At 36.7% G+C, this 23803-nt stretch overlaps 1 protein-coding gene across 1 annotated transcript; it reads left to right on the top strand.

Moving 5' to 3' along the window:
- Positions 1 to 3138: 3138 nt before the first annotated feature.
- Positions 3139 to 23500, top strand: atcayb (ATCAY kinesin light chain interacting caytaxin b). Its single transcript, XM_061731710.1, has 13 exons — positions 3139 to 3342; positions 7499 to 7609; positions 10329 to 10378; positions 11574 to 11801; positions 12609 to 12767; positions 17018 to 17120; positions 17340 to 17471; positions 17590 to 17676; positions 18794 to 18892; positions 20007 to 20042; positions 20142 to 20189; positions 20416 to 20462; positions 22735 to 23500. Exons 2-12 carry the CDS (start codon positions 7560 to 7562, stop codon positions 20453 to 20455), a joined length of 1032 nt encoding a protein of 343 aa, XP_061587694.1. The 5' UTR covers positions 3139 to 3342; positions 7499 to 7559; the 3' UTR covers positions 20456 to 20462; positions 22735 to 23500.
- Positions 23501 to 23803: the final 303 nt, after the last annotated feature.

Below are 23803 nucleotides of genomic sequence, written 5' to 3'. Positions count from 1 at the left end.
AGTACGAGTATTTGAGAGCAGTATCGGCCCCGATACCGATACCAGTATCGATATTGGGGCATCCCTAAGCACAACATAACAATTTGTTATATACCTTGCTAAGTGCATATTTTAATTCCATTTGGCCTGTTTTGATTTTACAAAAAAAGACTCTTATACAAAGCACAGTTAAGATTATTGTACTATATTTACGTTGCATTCCTCTGCAAAATATGGTGCACTGGGGCAGCAGGCATCCCACAAGCTGGTCTCCATGGTGATAGTTCTGGCATCAGTGGGACTGCCCACTGAAGACGTATCACTGCTCATGATTGTGGATTGGATTTTGTAAGCGCACACACCTTGCAAGCACACATTTTATGAGATGTTGATACTCTGTTTCGGAAATTGTTTAGAGTTTAAGTTCACCTCAGTACAAGTGTCTAGTGTTGGATAAATGCGGATATCAGAATCAGGATTTTCAAACAGGTTTTGTTTGAATATAGCATGATAAAACCTTTGGGGACATGGTTCTGTTTTCACAAAGCCTCAATAAAACATCGAGATTGTACAAAGGTTAATCATTTGACTACACTGACAAAGTCATGGATCCATCTTAACATATCTGCAATAAGCAAGATGTTCGCTGAGGAATGTTTGAATTTTGACGGAAACAATGATGAAACGTATACTCTTGTCTCATTAAGTCCCTGCCGGGTCTTTGTTGTCCTGCTATAGTTGTCTGTGTTACTCGCCTGCTTACTTGTGTTTGTTTCAGCCTTCTATTTTGGACTTTTGGTTTTAGTATTCTTGCGGCAGTACGTTCAGTTTAATTTGTACCCTTGCCACCATTTTTTTTCCAGCTTTTGTTTCCTCCATAAACCTCCCATCATAACACAAGACACTTTGGTGGAACATTGAACATTTCCTCATTGTTCCATCTGAAAGACTCTATTTATACACGTTTTATACACCAATATGGAAACAGGTTGTATGACTCAACCATACAGTAGCTGTCAGATGTTCCAGAAAGTGTCTTTGTATTGTTTATCAAAATAGTAAATAACTTTACAGTCTTTGTAACCGATTATCATATTTCCTTGTTTCTGGCATCTAATTCAAAAAGCTGCAATTTCTTTAATTATGAGAAACAGTGACAACTCCCGAGTTCAACATTTGAGCTGTTGCCACTGCATTAATATAGCACCGCTGTTCAATAACTAATGCATAAGTTAGGATGTTAAATAGGGCCGAAGAACATAACCTCTAAAACTATGCACTACTGTAACCAAATTCAAAAATAAGTTTAAAAATAAAATATTAAATAAATATAAAACATTGATATGATAATAAACCTCTGCTCTCTGTGCTGTACAGTCTCTTGCCAAGAACCACTTAATTTATCACTCCTTGCAATTTATAGTATGTTTTTTGTTTTGTTTTCATCTTTGTTTTTTGTTTTTTTTTTGTCTTTGCTTGTTTGCTTGTTACTTGTCCAATATATCCATTCTTTTTCAATGTTTGAAGCCAAATTATTTGTTTTGTTTTGTATAAAACCTCCTGAGTCAAGGTTCATAAAAGGGTAGGCATTATAAGCCTTGGCTTCAGCCTATACCTTTTCGGTGCCATTTAATATATTGGACCTTTTTTTTTTTATGTTGTATTATGTTGTATCCAAATGGACCGAAATAAAAAACTCAAAATCAAAAAAAAACTCCTATCTGCAAAATTGTCTGATTGGTGTTTTGTCTTTGGATGACATCACAAGGAGGGCTGCACCTATTCAGCCTGTCTGTACGTTATTTCCAGTGAAATGTATAGGGGTATCCTTGAAAAATAGAATTCTACAAGAAAATAACACAGTTTTTTGTGTTTTTCCAAAAAGGTGACATTTTCAGATAGGAGGTTATTTTCTTCGGCCCTCGAATATGTTCATATGCAGAGCAGACAGCTTGTCCAACTTCTGCACTTTGACATGATCAGACTGAACTCTCTCACGCCCTCTACTGGCAGAAACATACCTGATAGTGACCCAGTTATACGCTGCTGCTTGTGGCTCTTTCTCACATTATAACTCTGCAGGTTGAACACGTAACCACTACATAATATAGGTTGGCAGCGGAATAATGAATGTGCTTTTTGTTTCTTTTGCAAAGATATAAACACTGAATTAAATTGAGATAAAAAAAAATAAAGACAACTTAATTGCTTTTTTTTAAAATAATCATTTGTTAAAAAATCCATTATTCCTTCAGTTAAAATTGTTGAAATTTCATGAACTAGTAGACTATAGTATTCTGCAAATTATGTTTAATTGGTAAAAAAAAAGGAACAGAGATTTTTAAAAAACCAAGATGCAGGACAAAATTGATGGAACGTTGTGTTTCTGTGAAAGGAATCAGTTTATGGAACAATCTGAATAAAGAAAACAAAGAATACAAATCAAACATTACATTCAAAAGAACAATTAAAGCCTGTATGTTAAATAAATATAATAAAATATGTTAGTTAAGTTTGATTGACATACCCATAGACAGCGGTAATTTTATTTATTTTTTTATTTTTTTATTTCACTTAGTTGTTTTTTTTTTTTTTTTTTTAATTTATGTTATTTGTGAAGTTATTTCTTGGAAAAAGGGGCAGATCAGATAAGATTGTTCTTCTTTCTGCTCCCTTTTCATTCACAATTGAAGAACATTTGTATTTGTACTGAATTGTTTTATTTTTTGAATTAAATAAAGAATAAATAATAATAATAATAATAATAATAATAATAATAATAATAATAATAATAATAATAATAAATTGTCTGTTCATAAGGGCTGAAGGCTTCTATTCTAGGTTTTCTGTAGGAAATTATCACGCCTGTTTCAGTATTTTAAGTTATTTTAATTTGGAATTCAACACCAAAATAACACAAGAAAGGCTTTTTCTTTCATTGCATTTGGTCGAAGGAAACAGAAAACGGTTGTGCTCCACCATTTGGAAATGAGAGCAATCTGACTGAGACGCCACTCTGTTTTTTTTTACTGATGCCCCCCAGGGGTCAAAGAGGAAAGCAGGACAGAGTAAGAGAGGGAGTGAAAGGACAACGTCACAGCCTGCAAGCAAGAGAACAGGAGTTCACATAGAGGAGGGGTTTCATTGAGAGCGAAAGAGGCTTCAAGAAAGAGCAAGAGAGAGTTAGAGAGCATTTGCAAGGGAGGAGGATGCAGTTGCCAGGGAACAGTGCTGCAATAGAAGAGTCAATCCTTTACAGCTCGGAGGAGGATGAAAACACAGTGAGTGATGGAGGCAAAATGGACTGAACATCAGAGAAACAGGCAATCCCCTCTCTGAACAGCCTGACAGATTCAAGAGAAGGTAGGGAGTTACGATTACATAACCATCATAACACAGCTCCCATAAGGCTGACATCATCAGAAGGATTAGTGCCCGGGGTGGTGGGAGGAGGAGGAGGAGGAGAGAGGGGGACTCTGCAGGCTGAAGCAGAAGTAAATAGAAGGCAAAGAGAAAGAGAGAGACGTCATGAGGCAAATTAAAAGCCAAGTCTGAGGATTATCTTTTGTTTGAGAAAACCGCACAGGATCTAACGAAAAGATGAGACCCAGGTGACGTCTGCTGCTGACTCTTGACATCCTTCGCCCCTCTGCAGGAGGGGATAATTCTCTACTTGCATCCATTCAAACCAACAGTAATCAAGGATTGTGCAGTAGCCCAGTTCTGAGCATACGATTATATCACCTGTGAAGTTAAACAGTGATGAGAAGCAAGTGAAGAAAAAGAGCAGCATTGAGCACGGAGGACAGCGTTGTGATTACAATATGTAAGTATGCTGCTTGAGCCTTTATTTTCCTGGTTACAGCTGGATAACAAGATGCAGGTTGTCAAATCTGATGTCCAGCTCTGTGGTGAATTCTGGTGCTACACGTGATTTAAAAATGTCAGATTTATTCAGTTTGTCTGGTAAATAAAAGGTAGCCCCGATGACAGAAGACTGAGCATCTTTCTGTTAGCTCTGCAATAGAAGATAGCAAGATGTTCCTCTCATCATGTTCTGCTGAGGTTGCAGATCTTTTTAACACGTCACATTAGATCTTTTACACAGTATGGCTCTTAATTTCTCTGTGCTTTATTCATTGTTTTAAGCAGAGAGCACAATGAAAGAGAAAAGGGACTGCTGTGAACTCTACAGATGTTGCTCAGTTGTTTTTGTCACTTTCATTTAAATGTGATCAAATGAAAGTTGAACAGTCTTCAAGAAACAAATTAGCTGGGATCAGAAACTCATCAACTGTGTTTAGGGTGACACAAAAGAATGTTGTTGTCTTTTATAGTTTATCAAGCCAAGGATATTAAATGTTTTTGATTAGATTTGATTTATTTATTTTCAAGGTTTGACATCGTTGCCCTCTTGCTTGAAAACAAAAACAGACAAGCTGATGAAGAGAAAGCATGTGATTAATGAAAACACCTTTAATTCACGGTGGATAATTATCGAGCTGCAATATTTGCAAGCACAGAAAAATACTGCTGTTAAAAAGAGGAAACTTAGGAGACGCCCATGCTTTATTGAAGTTTCAAAAACATGGGTCAGGTCAGGAAATGATATAATAAATTGAATGCACAGGAAAATGATGTAATAAATTGAATGCACATGCAACGTCTGCATGTGCATTGACATCTGACACAGGTTTTTCTGTTAGGCACATTTCAGTCTGTAGCTCATGAGTGTGTCAGAAAATGAAGTCAGCCCCGCCATCTGGACACAAATCCCCTCTAAGCACGTGCTGCTGCATCATGACTTTGAGTCCCTAATGAGTCGTAAAGCTTTGGAAACTGATACACTATACCAACCGATGATCACGTTAACGGTTTTCTGTGAGAAGAGAAGTTTAGCCTCTTAATTAAAGTGCTGTTGAAGCGATTTCTTTAAAAGTGTAGACGAAAAACAACAAAACTTGCATAAAAAGGCTTAAAAAGGCCCAGGCTTTAAAAGTGTGTGTGCTCCCGCCTCTCTTCTCCATCATTAGGACCCAGTTCCAGTGTAGCATCAGGAGCCATATATGTACTGTACCAGTTTGGTTTTGTTTATTTTTCCATATGAGTGGTCATGTCAGTGCCATCCTAGTGTTTACATGAATCTCTGTGACGTAGGAAGGACGATATTTCCTCACGTACTGTACATACACACATGGACAAAATTGTTGGTACCCCTCAGTTAAAGAAGGAAAAACCCACAACTCTCACTGAAATCACTTGAAACCTACAAAAGTAACAATAAATAAAAATGTATTGAAAATTAAATAATCAAAATCAGCCATTATTTTGGATTGTTGATTAACATAATTATTAAAAAAAAAAAAAACTAATTAAATAGGGCTGGACAAAAATGATGGTACCCATAACTTAATATTTTGTTGCACAACCTTTTGAGGCAATCAATGCAATTAAACGATTTCTGTATTTGTCAATGAGCGTTCTGCAGCTGTCAACAGGTATTTTGGCCCACTCCTCATGAGCAAACTGCTCCAGTTGTCTCAGGTTTGATGGGTGTCTTCTCCAAATGGCATGTTTCAGCTCCTTCCACAGATGTTCAATGGGATTCAGATCTGGGCTCATGGAAGGAACTTTAGAATAGTCCAACGCTTTTCTCTCAGCCATTCTTGGGTGTTTTTGGCTGTGTGTTTTGGATCGTTGTCCTGTTGGAAGATCCATGACCTGCGACTGAGACCAAGCTTTCTGACACTAGGCAGCACATTTCTCTCCAGAATGCCTTGATAGTCTTCAGATTTCATTTTACCTTGCACACATTCAAGACACCCTGTGCCAGATGCAGCAAAGCAGCCCCAAAACATTACTGAGCCTCCTCCATGTTTCACCGTAGGGACAGTGTTCTTTTCTTCGTATGCTTGGTTTTTGAGTCTATGAACATAGAGTTTATGTGCCTTACCAAAAAGCTCCAGTTTGGTCTCATCTGTCCAAAGGACATTCTCCCAGAAGCTTTGTGGCTTGTCAACATGCATTTTTGCAAATTCCAGTCTCGCTTTTTTATGGCAGGGTTAGGGTTATAAGGGGTACCAACAATTTTGTCCACGTGTGTACAATATAGCTCTGCATGTCCGGGTAAAAGGAATAACATGCAGAAGTTGTTGCAAAGCTGCGAAACAAATGCAGGGAAAAGGATTTAATGCAGTATGAAGACTTTTGTTTGCTAGTGTGGAGGCTCATATCTAATTTATGGATACACGTGCGAGCTGCATGGTATTGCCTTCAGGGACTGATTGCCATGTGGATGGTTTGATGATTTATTTCTGTCTTTCCCTCGCGGTGAAGGACAAGAGAATCCACAGAGATAGGGTTTTAACAGAATTTACATAATTGTGACTTCATTGCAGAGTAATTACCCCTGGCTAAAATGATACTGTGTGTCATACATGTCTGATGTGTCGAGTGTGTCCCAACTTGTTATAAAGCAAATTAGATGAAAGTCTAGGCAAGACAAGAATGGAAAATGTTGCTACTTTCCAGAAATTTTGGGTACGGCTCCAAAACCCTAGAGCAGGGGTCGGCAACCCGCGGCTCTTTAGCGCCACCCTAGTGGCTCCCTGGAGCTTTTTCAAAAATGTTTGACCTTTTTTTTCCTTTTTTTCTTATTTTTTAAATTTTTTTTCCTTTTTTTCTTCTTTCTCATTTAGACTTTTTTCTCGACATTTCTACTTTTTTCTCGACATTTCTACTTTTTTCTTGACATTTAGACTTTTTTCTCAACATTTCGACTTTTTTCTCAAGATTGTACTTCAACATTAATCTCGACATTTCACCTTTTTTCTCGAAATTTTGACTTTTTTCTCAACATTTCAACTTTTTTCTCAACATTTTGACTTTTTTCTCGACATTTTGACTTTTTTCTCAAGATTGTACTTCAACATTGATCTTGACATTTCGACTTTTTTCTCGAAATGTCAACATTATTCTCAACATTTCGACTTTTTTCTCGAAATTTCGACTTTTTTTTTTAAGTGCATAATGAAAAAAAAATCTTCCCCCAGTTATAGCTAATATAGATACATGCAGCATGTGTTGCCTTCATTCTAAGGCTTATACAAGACTTTTCATTTTTTGCGGCTCCAGACATATTTGTTTTTTGTGTTTTTGGTCCAATATGGCTCTTTCAACATTTTGGGTTGCCGACCCCTGCCCTAGAGCAAATGTTGTACTTGACCTTTTTTATGCCTTTAAATTAGCTGGGTTCAAAAAAAAAAAAAGAAAAGAAAAATGAGACTTTAACAAAATAGATTCAGGACAAGTTGGTACTGAATCCCACTTTTTCCATCGATGGCTCTCAAACTTCACATCTTCATTTTGTAAGCCAGGGTTTACAAGTTTAAAGTCTGCACTCAACATTCAGATAATCCCGATCCAATTATGTGGGTTGTGTAATTTTGGGTGGAGTTTCCCGTCAACAAAGCTTCAAGAGTTTTAACACTGTTTTATTGTGTCTGTTTGTCGACCACAGCGAGCTGAGCCCCATCCTCCCCTACAGAGGAGGGAGGGGTGCAGCAGAAGCCGCTTCACGCATGGACAGCATGGAGGTGAAGGACGAGTGGCAGGATGAGGACTTCCCCAGGTATCTGTGACCGTTGGTTCCCAGTATGTGTGTGTGCGCTTTGCCTGATGTGTGCGCAGGCTCAGACTCGGGCAAGCGGATCATGATGGAAAGTTAGTCACGTGTGCGCCTTTTGGGGGCTGAGAGGAAGCAGGTGTGTTCTTTCTGTTGTGCAGCCGTTACATGACGGGAGTGCATCGTGTCAGTGAGCAAATTAGCAGCTGGCACACAGAGAAAAGCTGTCAAATACATCAGGATGTGCCCCAGTGGAACAACAGTTACCCACTCAGAATGGCTAAATCTATTTCTGCAGCTGAGGAATACAAAGAAAAAGCAGCTATTAAAGGTATAGTCTGTAATGTTGGAGAGCTAGCAAGATTTGAAAGTGGCACCTCCTCTAAGCCGCGCCCCCTCCTCCCCCTCCCGTCAGCGCTCCGTCCAAAGCCACGCCCCCACAAACTTTGGGGAACGCGCATTTGCAGGAGTCGAGTTTTCCAGGACATTTTGGACAGCACATTTTCAACAAAACCACCCCAAGTCTCATTCACCCGTAAGCGAGGCCGGTTTTAGGGGGGGGGCAGGGGTGGGCTGTGTCCACCCAAACGTGCATCCTGCCCACCCAATCAAAGTTATGGGGATCCTTTATGTTTTTATAATTTTATTTTTTTATAAATTTAAAAAAATATCACAGAATATGTGTACCGTTTCTGATTGGGTCGGCACTGCGCATCATTTTTAGACACAACAATGAACGCATACCGCAAAAAATTTACTCCGTTACAAGTAAAAGTAGCTCAGTCAAAATATTACTCGAGTAAGAGTAGAAAAGTACTTGCTTTTAAAGGTACTTAAGTATCCAAAAGTAAAATGCTTTTAAATTTACTTTAAGTAAAAGTAAGAGTAAGAGTAAATTTCGGCTATGTCTTGACTTGTTGCAGCTCTGTCTTGACAAACGCAGGCTACTTTGGCGGTATCGTTTTGAGGAGGCTTGACGTATTTCCGCTTTACGTACATCCCAGTGGAGAGCGTGCACTGTGATAGGTCTCCTCCTTTGACAAAAACAGCTTGTGTCCAATAGGATTTTAGGGAAGAAGAAAAAAGAGCAGACCTGAAAGTAACGAGTACTTTTCAGCCTTCCTAGAAATTTACTCCAGTAAAAGTAAAAATATTTGTCTTGGAAATGTATTCAAGTAAGAGTAATAAGTACCAAAGAAATCTAATACTCAAGTAAAGTACAAATCCTCTGGAAATGTACTCAAGTAAATTTACTCCGTTACTGTCCACCACTGTCGACGTCCCAGCAAAATGAGACAACAGAGAAGTTCAGAACAGCAGACAGAGCACACACTGAAGGCTGATTTATGGTTCCGCGTTACACCAACGCAGAATGGTGCGCGTCGCCGCGTACCCTACGGCGTAGGCTACGGCGTAGGCTACGGCGTAGGCTACGGCATAGCCGTGGCTCCAGAGCCTGCACGGCACCGCAGTGCACCGCCACCCGCACCGGCGCTCTCCGCCCTCGCCGGGATGGAGATGCCTCCGTCCCCACGGACCCCCATACTGGGGAGGTGTTATTTTTGGCTTCGTTTTCTCGTTTTCTGCACCATTCTTCAGCAAACGTGTCTGGAGTGTGTGAAGTTTTCCGGCAAGATTTTCGGCGTGACGAGTGCGCGCATGGGACGGAGGGGGGCATGGGCGGGACTTAAAATTAAGGCATCTGATTGGTTCTTACCCCCCTGCCAATCCTCTGGTCCTCTGACCAAAAAACAGATTGGTCAGAGTTTTTACAGGATTAAAGCTGTCAGAGAGGATTTTTTTCCTTCCTTTTTCTGAACACATTATTCACTGGCTACTCTCAGGATGGAAGGACCATTTCACCCAGTATAACAATAAATGTTTTTGAATACGATTACAAACTATACCTTTAAAACATATTCACAATTTATGCTAAATACATAATAATCTGCATGCTTGATAAGTTTCATCTTCAAGTCATCCTTGTGTTTATTGTACAATACAATAGGTGTTTATGCCATGTGATTGTTTCGGAGTAACACACAGGAAGAAACAACACTAATTCACATATGTGGGCAGAAGCAGGAGCATCTTAACCTCAGCCACACATTTTCATCTCTTCAAATGTACTGTGAAGGCCAAGAGTTTATCCCAACAAAGTGTTCAACAATACAATGTGACTCTCTCCTGCTGGTTAACTCATTCCTGAAAACGTGTTTATGCCGTCCTTACCTAACCTTCCAAACGCAACTGAAAACATGACAGCGCCGTAATCAGCAGGTCCGTGCCTGTAGAGTTTTGGGCATGTTTGTCTGTGAATGAACTGCTGTGATAATGTCTGCGTCTTTCTCCGTGTGTGTGTTGGTACAGGATGCGTAGAATCTACTATAATTTGGCCGTCTCATTACCCCACACTGATGGTTCAGCTGTCTTTAAAAGGCCTGCTTATGTCAGAGGGGAGTTGGTAATTACTGGTGCTGCTCTCTCAAATGATAGACATTGTGTTCAGGGATGGAGTGTAGTTACATCCCACTGCAGCGTCCCTGTAGTGGGATGGGACAAAGAGCCAACTGTTGGACTTTACAAGTTAGTTTTTCTTTTTCTGGGACGCATTTAAACAGCTACGCTTATAAGATACAATTATAATGCAACGGAAGATACATTTGACATTGTAGCAGGGAGTTATTAGGCTAATATAGTGTTTTTTCTGTGTCTCTGCGTGCAGACCACTGCCAGAGGATGGGGATTTGTGTGGCCTCACCGACAGTAGATCCAGTAAGTGGAAACAATCCACAGCATTCAATTAATGTTGTACCTTTGTTACACGTAATAACAGCCCACAAACGTAATAAACCACAAACGTAATAAAAATCTGCAGCTTTGAATGTAATAATCCCGCAAATGTAATACATTTCCCACAAACGTAATAAAATTTGCTTACTGCAAACGTAATACTGAATTTCCTGCAAATGTAATAACTATTACATTTGCAGGAAATTATTACATATGTGGGAAGGTGAAAATCTGTAAATGTAATAACTTCCCACAAATAATATCAGTAATATCAGACAAAATAATGATCTTTGTGGTTGTTGGTGTTTGGTCTTTCTTCTTTTAATGAGGGAGAAGGTGTAGATGTCAAGATTTTTTTTTTTTGTGGAAAAATTATTATTCAAAGAGAAACATTTGAATACATTAAAGGAATCTTTAATGATTAAATTATAATTTATTTTAATAAAAAAAGATAACATAATTGTGATAATCACATTTTTTTAATAAAATTATTATTACTATTATTATATTTTATTATTTCTTTTGATTATTTCTTCCCCATATACACACGTATACAAAATCACACATACAATAATACAACTAAAATACACATTGTACGCCCACAAACAGAGCAAGTTTTAATAGTACAATGCAACTCTTTTCTTGATTTAATTCATGAAATTTATTCATTTTTGTTGAATTTATTTTTGATGCTTTGGCAATATTGTTGTGATATTTACACTATTGAAGCAAATTTGAATCTAATTGAATGAAAAAAAAACATGAATACTAAAAATCTTCTGCTTATACAAGTTTCTCACTAAAAGTCTTTAACAGGCTGACATTTTCTTGCAATAAAAGATTTCCCAAAAAATCTGGAATTTATTGCTCATTTGTATACACAACACTTGATAAGATGAAAATAAGCAAGAATCTAAAGAACAAGAATATGTGGCAAGGATGTGTCAAATGTAATAGTTATTACATTTGCAGGAAATTCAGTATTACGTTTGCAGTAGGCAAATTTTATTACGTTTGTGGGAAATGTATTACGTTTGCAGGATTATTACATTCAAAGCTGCAGATTTTTATTACGTTTGTGGTTTATTACGTTTGTTGTACGTTTGTGGGCTGTTATTACGTTGCAGGATACCTTATTCTGTATTCATTGTATTCATATACGTTCATGCTGTAATAGATCCTCCCACCAGCCTGAATGTTGGGGAGTCCATGACTCAAAGGAAACGTCGCACACTGGTAGCCCCCGACATGAACCTGTCCTTAGATCAGAGCGAGGGCTCGGTGCTCTCTGACGAATTCCTGGAAACACCCGATGACCTGGACATCAATGTCGACGACATGGAGACTCCCGATGAGACTGACTCACTTGAGTTCATCAACAATGGCAATGAGCTGGAGTGGGAAGGTCAGATGGACAGCTTTTTTATGTTTTTACAATTATATTATTAAAAAATGTGCTCTGGTGTAAGACTGTTGACGTGTTCAGGGTGTAACCTACACCTCATATCTGGGATAGTGTCCAGCATGACCCTGAATCGGGCTGAAGTGGGCACGGAAAATGAATGAATGAGTGATCTGTTAAGAGACGGGTTGGACGAGGTCAGAGGATGAATGTTAGAAATGAATTGTCGTAAAACCAACACTTATTCTTCCTCCCTGTGTCTGACCTGTCCAGTGACGTGTGTACCAGTGACCAGTGACCAGTGACCGGGTGTAAATAGCCTAAGCCTAAAATAAATGCTTGCCGTTTTAACAACTTGACTTTGAAGGGCATGCCTTTATTCTATCTCAAAATTCCCTTAAAATGATTTCTCTAAACTGAACCTTTAAACATCGACCTTGTTGGTCTCAATCTAAGACTTGTGTTTCTAACACCATTACAGATCTAGAGAGAAGATACCGCTGATAGGTGTCAGAAAATTGACATAAATGTATTTATTTTTTTCTGTTTTCAATTTTTTTCTAATTAACAAAAATTAATATCTAGGTGTAAATCCCATCTAATCTTCACCGTTGATATAGTGTGAGTTGGATTCCTTTTGGTACATAAAACATAATGGTTCTTTCAAATCCAATAATGGCGTGATGGGGAGGCTATTTGAAATACTAATTTTCAAAAAATATACTAAAATGTATTGATCACATTTGTGTAAGTGTTGAAGAGCATTATCAAAAGATCTGACCATCAGCCATCTGGCATCTCTGTTTTCAGATGACACTCCCGTGGCCACCGCGAAGCGCTTTCCAGGGGAAGATGAGGAGGAGAGAGACTCAAGTGGCCGTCTGTGGAGAACAGTGGTCATTGGCGACCAGGAGCAACGGATTGACATGCAGACCATCCGACCGTACCTGCGGGTGGTCACACATGGAGGTTAGTTTGTGCTTATCACGGTTAATTCTACATTGTATTTCTGTAAGTCATGGTCAACTTCTGAGCTTAGAAGAATTTCATCAAATCAGATATTTTCTAGTCATATCCTTAAAAATGAAACAAACCTGTTTGTTTCAGGTTCAGTCCTGAATTCAAATGACTGGTGTGTAGGGACTAAAAAAATTATCACAATAATTTCTGGCATTTATCTCTAAAAGAATACTAAATGCTACTAAACGTCATCAATGGGAATTTATCTTTCTTTCTTTCTTTCTTTCTTTCTTTCTTTCTTTCTTTCTTTCTTTCTTTCTTTTCTTTCTTTCTTTCTTTCTTTCTTTCTTTCTTTCTTTCTTTCTTTCTTTCTTTCTTTCTGGCTCATTTCTTTCTTTCTTTCTTTCTTTCTTTCTGGCTCATTTCTTTCTTTCTTTCTTTCTTTCTTTCTGGGTCATTTCTTTCTTTCTTTCTGGGTCCTTTCTTTCTTTCTTTCTTTCTTTCTTTCTTTCTTTCTTTCTTTCTTTCTTTCTTTCTTTCTTTCTTTCTTTCTTTCTTTCTTTCTGGCTCATTTCTTTCTTTCTTTCTTTCTTTCTTTCTTCTTTCTTTCTTTCTTTCTTTCTTTCTTCTTTCTTTCTGGCTCATTTCTTTCTTTCTTTCTTTCTTTCTTTCTTTCTTTCTTTCTTTCTGGCTCATTTCTTTCTTTCTTTCTTTCTTTCTTTCTTTCTTTCAGGCTCATTCTTTCTTTCTTTCTTTCTTTCTTTCTTTCTTTCTTTCTTTCTGGCTCATTTTCTTTCTTTCTTCTTTCTTCTTTCTTTCTTTCTTTCTTTCTTTCTTCTTTCTTTCTTTCTTTCTTTCTTCTTTCCTTTCTTTCTTGCTCATTTCTTTCCTTTTCCTCCCTCCCCTTCCTCCTTCCTTCCTTCCTCCTTCCTTCCTTCCTTCCTTCCTTCCTTCCTTCCTTCCTTCCTTCCTTCCCTTCCTTCCTTCCTTCCTTCCTTCCTTCCTTCCTTCCTTCCTTCCTTCCTTCCTTCCTTCCTTCCTTCCTTCCTTCCTTCACATACGTTGTGTGTGGGATTTAACACAGAACTATAAATCAGTTTTACACAGAAACGTCACCAACGGGAATTTATCGTTTTTACCGTGAGATGACAAATTCTTACCGTGGGTTATTTTTTTGACGGTACATCGTGAACGGTAAAATATCGCCCATTCCTACTGGTGTGTAATGACTATGCTGTAACGTATCTTGTAAAGGTAGAAATATGAATAATATTAGATTTCTGTTATGGGTTTTAAAGTGTGAAAAACACAAAATACAAGTACAAATATGGACAGAAATGCATTTATTCTTATTCACAGTTGAACAGGATTAAAAAGACAGTGTGGAAAATAAAAAACTCCCACCCATGCCAACATAATCTTGAAAACATAAACACACCATTATGTGAAAAAGGCTTCCTTTAAATTCTAACATTCATGTCCAGGGCAGAATTTAAATTCAAAAATACTTTATCAGTCACCGAAGGGAAATTGATTAATTTGACCTTATATGAAGGACATCACATGACATGAGTCATTATTCATTTAACAAAAATGTAGTGTGCAAAAAAAAACTAAGTACACTTTTTCAGCCATCTTGGGGTATTAAGATGGGAAATAGCACTCAAATCGAACGCTGCTGATCAAATATGCATGATTAATCATCAGTATGTCTAACCACCTCTATAAATATATCTTTCTTTCTTCTTTCTTCTTCTTTCCTTCTTTCTTTCTTTCTTTCTTCTTTCTTTCTTCTTTCTTTCTTTCTTTCTTTCTTTCTTTCTTTCTTCTTCTTTCTTTCTTTCTTTCTTTCTTTCTTTCTTTCTTCTTTCTTTCTTTCTTTCTTTCTTTCTTTCTTCTTCTTTCTTTCTTTCTTTCTTTCTTTCTTTCTTTCTTTCTCATTTCTTTCTTTCTTTCTTTCTTTCTTTCTTCCTTTCTTTCTTTCTTTCTTTCTGGCTCATTTCTTTCTTTCTTTCTTTCTTTCTTTCTTTCTTTCTTTCTTTCTTTCTTTCTTTCTTTTCTTTCTTTCTTTCTGGCTCATTTCTTTCTTCTTTCTTTCTTTCTTTCTTTCTTTCTTTCTTTCTTTCTTTCTTTCTTTCTTTCTTTCTTCTTTCTTTCTTTCTTTCTTTCTTCTTCTGGCTCATTTCTTTCTTTCTTTCTTTCTTTCTTTCTTTCTTTCTCCCTTTCTTTCTTCTTTCTTTCTTTCTTTTCTTTCTTCTTTCTTTCTTTCTTTCTTCTCTTTCTTTCTTTCTTTCTTTCTTTCTTTCTTTCTTTCTTTCTTTCTCTTTCTTTCTTTCTCATTTCTTTCTTTCTTTCTTTCTTTCTTCTTGTCTTTCTTTCTTTCTTTCTTTCTTCTTTCTTTCTTTCTTTCTTTCTTTCTTCTTTTCTTTCTTTCTTTCTTTCTTTCTTTCTTTCTTTCTTTCTTTCTTCTTTCTTTCTTTCTCTTCTTTCTTTCTTTCTTTCTTTCTTTCTTTCTTTCTTTCTTTCTTTCTTTCTTTCTTTCTGGCTCATTTCTTTCTTTCTTTCTTTTCTTTCTTTCTTTCTTTCTTTCTTTCTTTCTTTCTTTCCTTTCTTCTTTCTTTCTTTCTTTTCTTTCTTTCTTTCTTTCTTTCTGGCTCATTTCTTTCTTTCTTTCTTTCTGGCTCATTTCTTTCTTTCTTCTTTCTTTCTTTCTTTCTTTCTTTCTTTCTTTCTTTCTTTCTTCTCTTTCTTTCTTTCTTCCTTTCTTTCTTTCTTTCTGGCTCATTTCTTTCTTTCTTCTTTCTTTCTTTCTTTCTTTCTTTCTTTCTTTCTTTCTTTCTTTCTTTCTTTCTTTCTTTCTTTCTTTCTTTCAGGCTCATATCTTTCCTTCCTTCCTTCCTTCCTTCCTTCCTTCCTTCCTCCAAATTCTTACCGTGGGGAATTTTTTGACGGTTTATCGTGAACGGTAAAATATCGCCCATTCCTACCCACGAGCCACATGCTCAAGGCCTGAATTAGCACGATTATAAAACAACTGGTATGGCTTGTTAAGAAGGGCTTGAAGGAGAAAGTCTCTTCTCTCAACAGAAAACGGCTACAACAACAACAAAAAACGTTTCAAAGTTGCATCAGAACATACCAGAAGACCTCTGTACCTCTGGAGATGAGCTCAAAGGGGAGATAGCTGGTCCTTTAGAAAGCACAGCGTCACATTTGGCAAACACAGCATATCAGCACAAACCCCCTCTATCAGCTGGTAATCTCAGGGGAGCAGATTTCTGCTTCACTGGGGACACAGTTGGTCCAAATTTACAAAAATGCACGCACACGTTTCTGTGCTCTGTTTGCAGAGGTGGTAGTAACGAGTTACATTTACTCCGTTACATTTACATTGAGTAAGTTTTGGGAAATGTTGTACTTTTAGGAGTAGTTTTGAATCACTATACTTTTTACTTTTACTTGAGTAGATTTGTGAAGAAGAAACTGTTACTCTTACTCCGCTACATTAGGCTACGTTGAGCTGATACTTTTCTTTTATCCCTTTTATCCGCGTACGTGTCAATCTCATGACATCACTGAGTGATTCTTTGGGAAAAATGTTTGTTTTTGCATGTTTTGTCACATTTACACAGACTCAAACACACACAGAGTTTCTATGAGTTCATGTTTGTTCTAGTTCTGCCTGGTTAAAAAAGAAAAGTACAAAGGCTTGAAATTTTGTGCTACTTGTGCTTAATTAATTTTTTTATTCTGTTATTATTTTATTTATTTTATTATTTATTAAAGTACTTGAATTTACTTTAAGATTATTTTAATTTAATCTATTTTTTATTCATTTTAATTTATTTTATTATTTTATTGATTTAATTTCTGTTTGAATGGTTGTGTTAAAAAAATAAATCAGACGTTACTCAACAGTTACTCAGTACTTGAGTAGTTTTTTCACCAAGTACCTTTTTACTTTTACTCAAGTAATTATTTGGATGACTACTTTTTACTTCTACTTGAGTCATATTATTCTGAAGTAACAGTACTTTTACTTCAGTACAATTTTTGGCTACTCTACCAGCTCTGTCTGTTTTGCCAAGCAGCTGCTAGTTAGTCTGTACAATACATTATAATGGTATTAGGCCCCAATCACTTACTGATTGCTGCCTTGTGACTGAGTCACAAGGCAAGAGAAGCATGACACCGTAAACAAGCCCACACTGGAAAGAAAACATAAAAACACCAAACACTGAATGTTTCTTTCACCTCAGGTTATTATGGCGAAGGTTTGAATGCCATCATCGTGTTTGCTGCCTGCTACCTCCCAGACAGCGGCTGTGATGACTACACATACATCATGGAGAATCTCTTCCTGTAAGATCCTCGCTGATCTCTGACAGCAGCATGCTTTACCGTCATCATTTTATGCCAATTTTTACTCCATGATTTCTCAAATGCAGTTTCTAATAATGTCAAAACCATAAATATTGAATTAAAGATGTCCCTATATAACTCATTTTGTCTCATCCCTTTTGCATTGTTTTTTTTTTTTTTTTTTAAATGACAAATATATGATTGTTGTTTTGTTTTAAGGTATGTCGTGAGCAGCCTGGAGCTGCTGGTGGCTGAAGATTATACAATCGTTTACCTGAATGGAGCCACCCCTCGCAGGAAGATGCCAGGAATAAGCTGGCTGAAGAGATGCTACCAGATGATTGACAGAAAGTAAGAAAACCAGAATAGCCAAGAATGTGAAACCCATGATGCTGTTGATGTTACGGATTAAGAATAAGATGGTAAATGGGAAGTGGTCAGTACTAATTTTGTTTAAATTCACTTGTAGACTAAGGAAGAATCTCAAGTGTCTCATCATCACTCACCCAACATGGTTCATACGGACAGTTCTGGCCATCTCAAGACCTTTCATCAGGTGATGAAATACGTATCACTCTGTCACTCGAGATATCTAAGAAGCAGTAAAGACTGTAGATAAGTTATCAAAGTGTGTATGAGTCACCTCTTATGGTGCATTCAAAACCAGAGGTGTCAAAAGTATTCACATTCATTCAGGTAGAAGTATAGATACTAGAGTTTAAAAATACTCCTGTAGAAGTTGAAGTATCAACTCAAGTTTTTTACTCAAGTAAAAGTATAAAAGTTCTGGTTTCAAAACTACTTAAAGTATAAAAGTAAAAGTAATGTAAGGGGGAAAAGCCATTAAGGACAAAAGCCATTGAAAATGAATGTATCTTAGTATAATGTAAATATATTAAAGAACCATATATGTGTACTATTGAGCATTAACATGTGTTTCAGGGATCAGAAAATATGATGACTAATTGCCTATAAGTATTGTAATGGTGCAAAAAGTCAAACTTCAGAGGCATGTTATTATTTATCCTAACCTTTATTGGAATGTACATCCAAGTTTAGTTGCAGGAATCTGAGGGAACGGATGTAAGAACAAAACTGGACAAGAACATCTGAAACAACCACAACCAAATTCACTCTATCCAGATGGAGCAATTTATATGGATAGTTTTTTTTTTAAAGGCCGAAATGAAATAGAGTAACGAGGCTGTTTTTTAAAATGTAAGCAATAAAAAGTACAGATAATTGCGTGAAAATGTAAGGAGTAAAAGTAAAAAGTCGTCTGAAAAATAATTACTCCAGTGAAGTATAGATAACCAAAATTTCTACTTAAGTAAGGTAACGAAGTATTTGTACTTCGTTACTTGACACCTCTGTTCAAAACAACACGAAACTCGAGATATGACACAATCACAGACAATGTGGTTCAGATTTAATAAACGTTAATATTTTTTTTACAACAAAGGAATACAATCAAGCCACAGTAACATAATAGATCACAAAGTGCAGTGACGTCAGCATTCATCCAACTGCAGCTAAAACCACATTTAAATGCAGTTTAGGAAGTTGAAGAGAGAACACAGTTTACAGCAATGTTTTTTTGAAAAGGCCTTTTTTTAAAGGCCAAATAATAACAAATAAAAACATTATCTTCATATTGTTTATGTTTTCTACAGTGTGAAGTTCATGGATAAGATCCGGTATGTTCACACTCTGGAGGAACTCAGCCAAATAATCCCCATGGAGCATGTGCAGATCCCTGAGTGTGTGCTGCAGTAAGTACTTGTCGCCACCAGGGGGCACCGTCGAAACACTACTGAAGTGTAATCTGAATTCATTTGTATTACAAACTGGCAGTAAAGACACCTGCAAAGAACTGTCCTAAAGCCATTATCATGGAGAATTTGAGCCAAAAATTTCTTATGGATTATTTTGTTTATACTAATCATTTTTAATTTTTAATTTTCACAATCTGTTAGAAAAAACAGTTATCCTAAAGTCTGCATACTGGGAGATATCAGTTAATTAAATGTGACTTATCATAAAAAGTATTTAATTCTGCTTGCCGGCACCGCGGCAAAAAATTGTATTTTAAAAAACTGGAAATCAGAAAACCCCCCAGCACCCAAACAGTGGATCAATGAACTTGGATCATATAGTACTCCAGAAAAAATATTGTATTCCGTTAGAAAAAAAACTAGAGACTTTGGCCTTATTTGGAGACCTTTTTTGGATTTTATGCCTTTATTGGACTAATGATCTGAATCATCGACTATATTAATGAATGTGTTTACACAGGACTTGATTATTTAATTTATTATTCATTTTTGTTCTAGTATTGATAGACATATGTTAAATAATTTTGAATGATGTAATCTATTGACCATATGAGGGAGGGAAGGGGAGAGGGTGTGCTGTTGTTTTTTTCTTTTATTTACTTTTTTTTCTTTTATTATTATTATTATTATTATTATTATTATTATTATTATTATTATTATTATTATTAATAATTTATTTTGGTTTAATTAATGTTATGAAAAGTAAAAAAAAAAGGGGGGAAATATTGATAATTATATTGTTATTGTAAATCTTATTTCTTTTTTTTTTTAATGCCCTCAATAAAGACATCTATACAAAAAAGAAAAAACAGTTATCACTAGTTACTTAAAGAAAGCCTCACTTTTAAATCACTTTTATCCTTCTGATAAATTATCTCTATTCTGATTGTTGTGGTGTTTTCCAAGATGAAAATGCCTCATTCTTGGAGTATGAGGATGAACTATGTGGCTTGATTAGTGTGACATTATTACGTTTTTCTTGCCATGCTGATTTACGGCTGTGGATGAAAAAAGGACAAATTCACAGATTTCTATTCTAATGTTTTTAAAGGTATGATGATGAAAAGATCAAAGCACAAAGGGAAACGTAAGTCACTGACATTCTATTTTATTTATTTCTTAATTAAAACCTTTTTTTCCCTCACTGCAGTGAAAAAGTATTCACGTTGGCTTTTCATACTTGCAGACTTGAGCAAGAGCAGCAGCAGACCAGCTCAACATTCCTGAAAGAAAGGTGACCTAATTTTGCCCTGCAAGCAGTCTGCTGCATGCAGCTCCACTCTGCAAAATACTTACACAATGTCATTTTTAGATGCTTCGCTGAAAAAAGACAAATAAAAATGATAAGATAATGAAATTAGCAACTTGTTCCATATGTTTCAAGGAAATGTGACTTCATATGTGAAATATGGTTTATTCATGGGTTGTTGATGTCTTCATTTTAATGTGTTATTTTCCAGGCCGAAGTCAATGATAGCACAGGTTGGCCGTGACATATGACATTAAGGTAAGTTCCCTCCCATATCAGCTCTTCTTGCCGATGTAATGTAAGCTCACTTTAAGTTATCTCTGACATACAAGGACCTTTTCCATTTGCTTATGTGTCCAAAAGATACAGTGGATTAAATGGAATATTGGGTACTGACCAACGTTTTCCAAGGGGAGTGAACCCTCTCTACTATGTGACCTCAATACTGAATCCAACCTCAAAGCTAAAGCACCCACGCATTAAAGTACAGTGGAGAACACAAATCAAAGCTCACACTCAGACTTGAATCTGTCCAAGACTTTACTCCTGCAGATCACTCTCCTGGATCCCAATCGGTCTGGCTGTAGGAGCAGCCTTTCCACTGAGACTGCTTTACTGTCTGTGACACGGGCCCTAAAGGCAGCTAGAGCCACAGAACAGTCCTCTGTTATCATTTCTCTAGACCTCGCAACAACTTTTGACACAGTTAACAATGGCATCCTATTAACCGTACTCTTTGGAAAGGGCATCCCAGGCATGGCACACTCCTGGACAAATTGTAACTCATTGCTCATCTGTGAATGTCTCATGACAAGGACAAATGTCTACATCCCATCGCCTGGACACCCCTTAGCGACTCAGTATGCCACATAGCTCCCAGTGCAGGTCAGGATTATCTCTTGCCTACTAATATAAAGCTCTACGGGATCCTACACCAAATTCCTACAGATTCGAAATAAAGTCTTAAAGGCCACATGTCACTCTATGTCTTATTAAACCTTTCTGGCTTTCCACATAAAATTCATGTGATAGGGAATGTGCACCCAGTTTGCTAAACTCGGTCTTGCCCTCCTCCTCAAAAACCTGCTTTCATCGTAATTTAACCCCTGAATGTTGTCATTGCTGAAATACCAACTGCTTTCTGGGAAGGGGGGATACCCAGTACTCGAGTTGTAAAAAAATAATCAGGGGGGATGGTGGATTTTATCATATGGGGACAGATAATTTGTGCTGATTACAAATAATATAATATATTACAAATAATAGCACTGACCAAAACAGCTGCAGAAATACTGCAGGAATGACATAGCAGCAGTTAAATGCAGCCTTCTGTAAGCTTTAAATATCCACTGGGCTTACATCAAAACACAACAATAAAAAACAGTTATCAATATGACTCTGTCCTTCACAGGATAAGTAAAATGGATCACTGCAAAAACTCAAAATATTAACAAGAATATTTGTCCTATTTCTAGTTAAAAGGTCTCATTTTTAGTAAAAAAAAAATCTCATTACACTTAAAACAAGACTCGTCACTGGAAAAAACAACAATTTTCACTTGTTTCAAGTAGATTTTCACTTGAAATAAGTAGAAAAATCTGCCAGTGGAACAAGATTTTTTGCTTGTAATAAGAAGATAAATCTTGTTCCACTGGCAGATTTTTCTACTTATTTCAAGTGAAAATGTACTGAAAATTGTCAAATAAGTTATTTTTCTGGTGTTATTTTTCTGGTGATGACTGTAAATGTTGAAATAGTAGTAAAACCACATTAATTGATCAAATAACATAAGGGATGGAAAGGGGGGATGGCAGTTTTACAGGGGGGATGATTTGGACCGTTTTTATTTCAGGGGGGATGCCATCCCCCCTCATCCCCCCTCAACTCCAGTACTGGGGATACCTCTTTACTGTTATGTAGTTACAACCAGATTTGTTTTGATTTGAGCATACACACTGCATCAAAAGGTTCATGTCTTAACCCAATGAAAGACTGAGCATGAAGCTGCCAAATGCTGTGTAATTACAGTTAAATATCAAGCGCAGCTCATTTTTGCCAAGTCATGTTTCAGGTGTCACAATTCAGGCAGGGTGTGGATCCAAGAAATGTCAGCTAATCCTTCAGACATCACCCTATGTTATATAAAGGTCAGCCGCGTGTCTCTTCAAAGCAGCTTTTGCACAGTCAATGTCTTCTATTTTTAATTAGCTTTATTGATGTGGTCCGGCAAATTGATCTGCGCCATGGAAGCTGTCCTGAAATCCAGTCACGCTGATTAAGGTTCATCTAGTTTGGAGGTTTATTTTTGAATTGCAGCCTCCTGCGCTATCATTACATGCCACCTCGCTCCTCTTTGGAGGAGTGGACGACGTCCCAGGAATGGATATGTTACCCAACCACGATGACACCTTTCAGGCTGGATGTCTAGATTTCGTCTCCACTGAGACTCTGTCAAATCTACACACCACATTTGTTGAGCCTTTTTAGCTGCGACACAGACGGTTAAATTACCTGTATTTGCATTTCACAGAGCTTTGAGTGGAAGAGCCTGCGTGGAACATTCATTCATCAAACGTCAACCAGCACCTTCTTGCACAGGACTGAATCTCTTAGGTGGATCTGTTAGCTGCAGGACAATCGGCCCTCAGTATTTCTCTTGTTCTCAGCGCTCGCTTTCAAAAATTTCAAAGTTTGTTTTACGCCAAAACTTAAAAAATTCAATTTTAACAAAATAAAAATGTTTTTTTGCTCTCTGCATGCTTGAGATTTGCTTTACAGCATGACTATTCTGAATGAAGAGTTGCAGACAAACATGAACAACTCATATGTTGTGTGGAATATGTACAAACTTTTAATGAATATGAATGGCATGGGTTTTGGTCAGTTTTATGGATAATTTATGGATATACCGGTAACTTATGTGCAACCATCCTGTTCTTCTTAAACTTAGAGTAGGTGCTACTGATGCAAAGTTGTGTTTGTTTTTTCCAGATCTAAATATGCAGGTGGCATGCTTGTTTGCATCCTTCCTTCCTTTGGTACATTTTTTTTTTGTTTTTCTGTCAGTTTTTAAGCTCTATAAAAGTACTTTTATAGCTTGACAGCATACATTGTTACAAATGAAATTAAATATATTTAAAGAGAGAGTCAAATTATTGATTTATTTGTTGTTTATGAAAATGTGCCATTTGTTGTTTGTATAAAAAAAAGAAGAAATAAATGAATTATTTAAGTAAAATCTGCCTTGTCCTACCCTCTGTACTCAATCACGACCCTGAAACTAAACAGACAACCTGCAAAGATGGTCTGGTTCATACATTATGTGTATATATATATATATATATATATATATATATATATTTATTTATTTATTTTCTCACGTAGTTATTTTGTTTCGTTTTTTTCAAATCTTGCACTGTAGTGGTTATATTATGTTAAAAGGGTAGACAAAATAAGCTTTGGCTTCAGTCTACACCTTTTGGTCCTTGCTTGATCTACATGAAAAAACTTTGTATCGACAACTAACTTCTACAACGTGACCAAATAAACATATCAATCATCAATCAATCAATCAATCATAATGTAAATCTTCTATCTTT

The sequence above is a fragment of the Cololabis saira genome, chromosome 10 (genome assembly GCF_033807715.1).
Source record: "Cololabis saira isolate AMF1-May2022 chromosome 10, fColSai1.1, whole genome shotgun sequence".
Classification (NCBI taxonomy): Eukaryota; Metazoa; Chordata; class Actinopteri; order Beloniformes; family Belonidae; genus Cololabis; species Cololabis saira.
The sequence above is the reverse complement of the archived record's forward strand: the minus strand, read 5'-3'. Positions and strand labels throughout refer to the sequence as shown.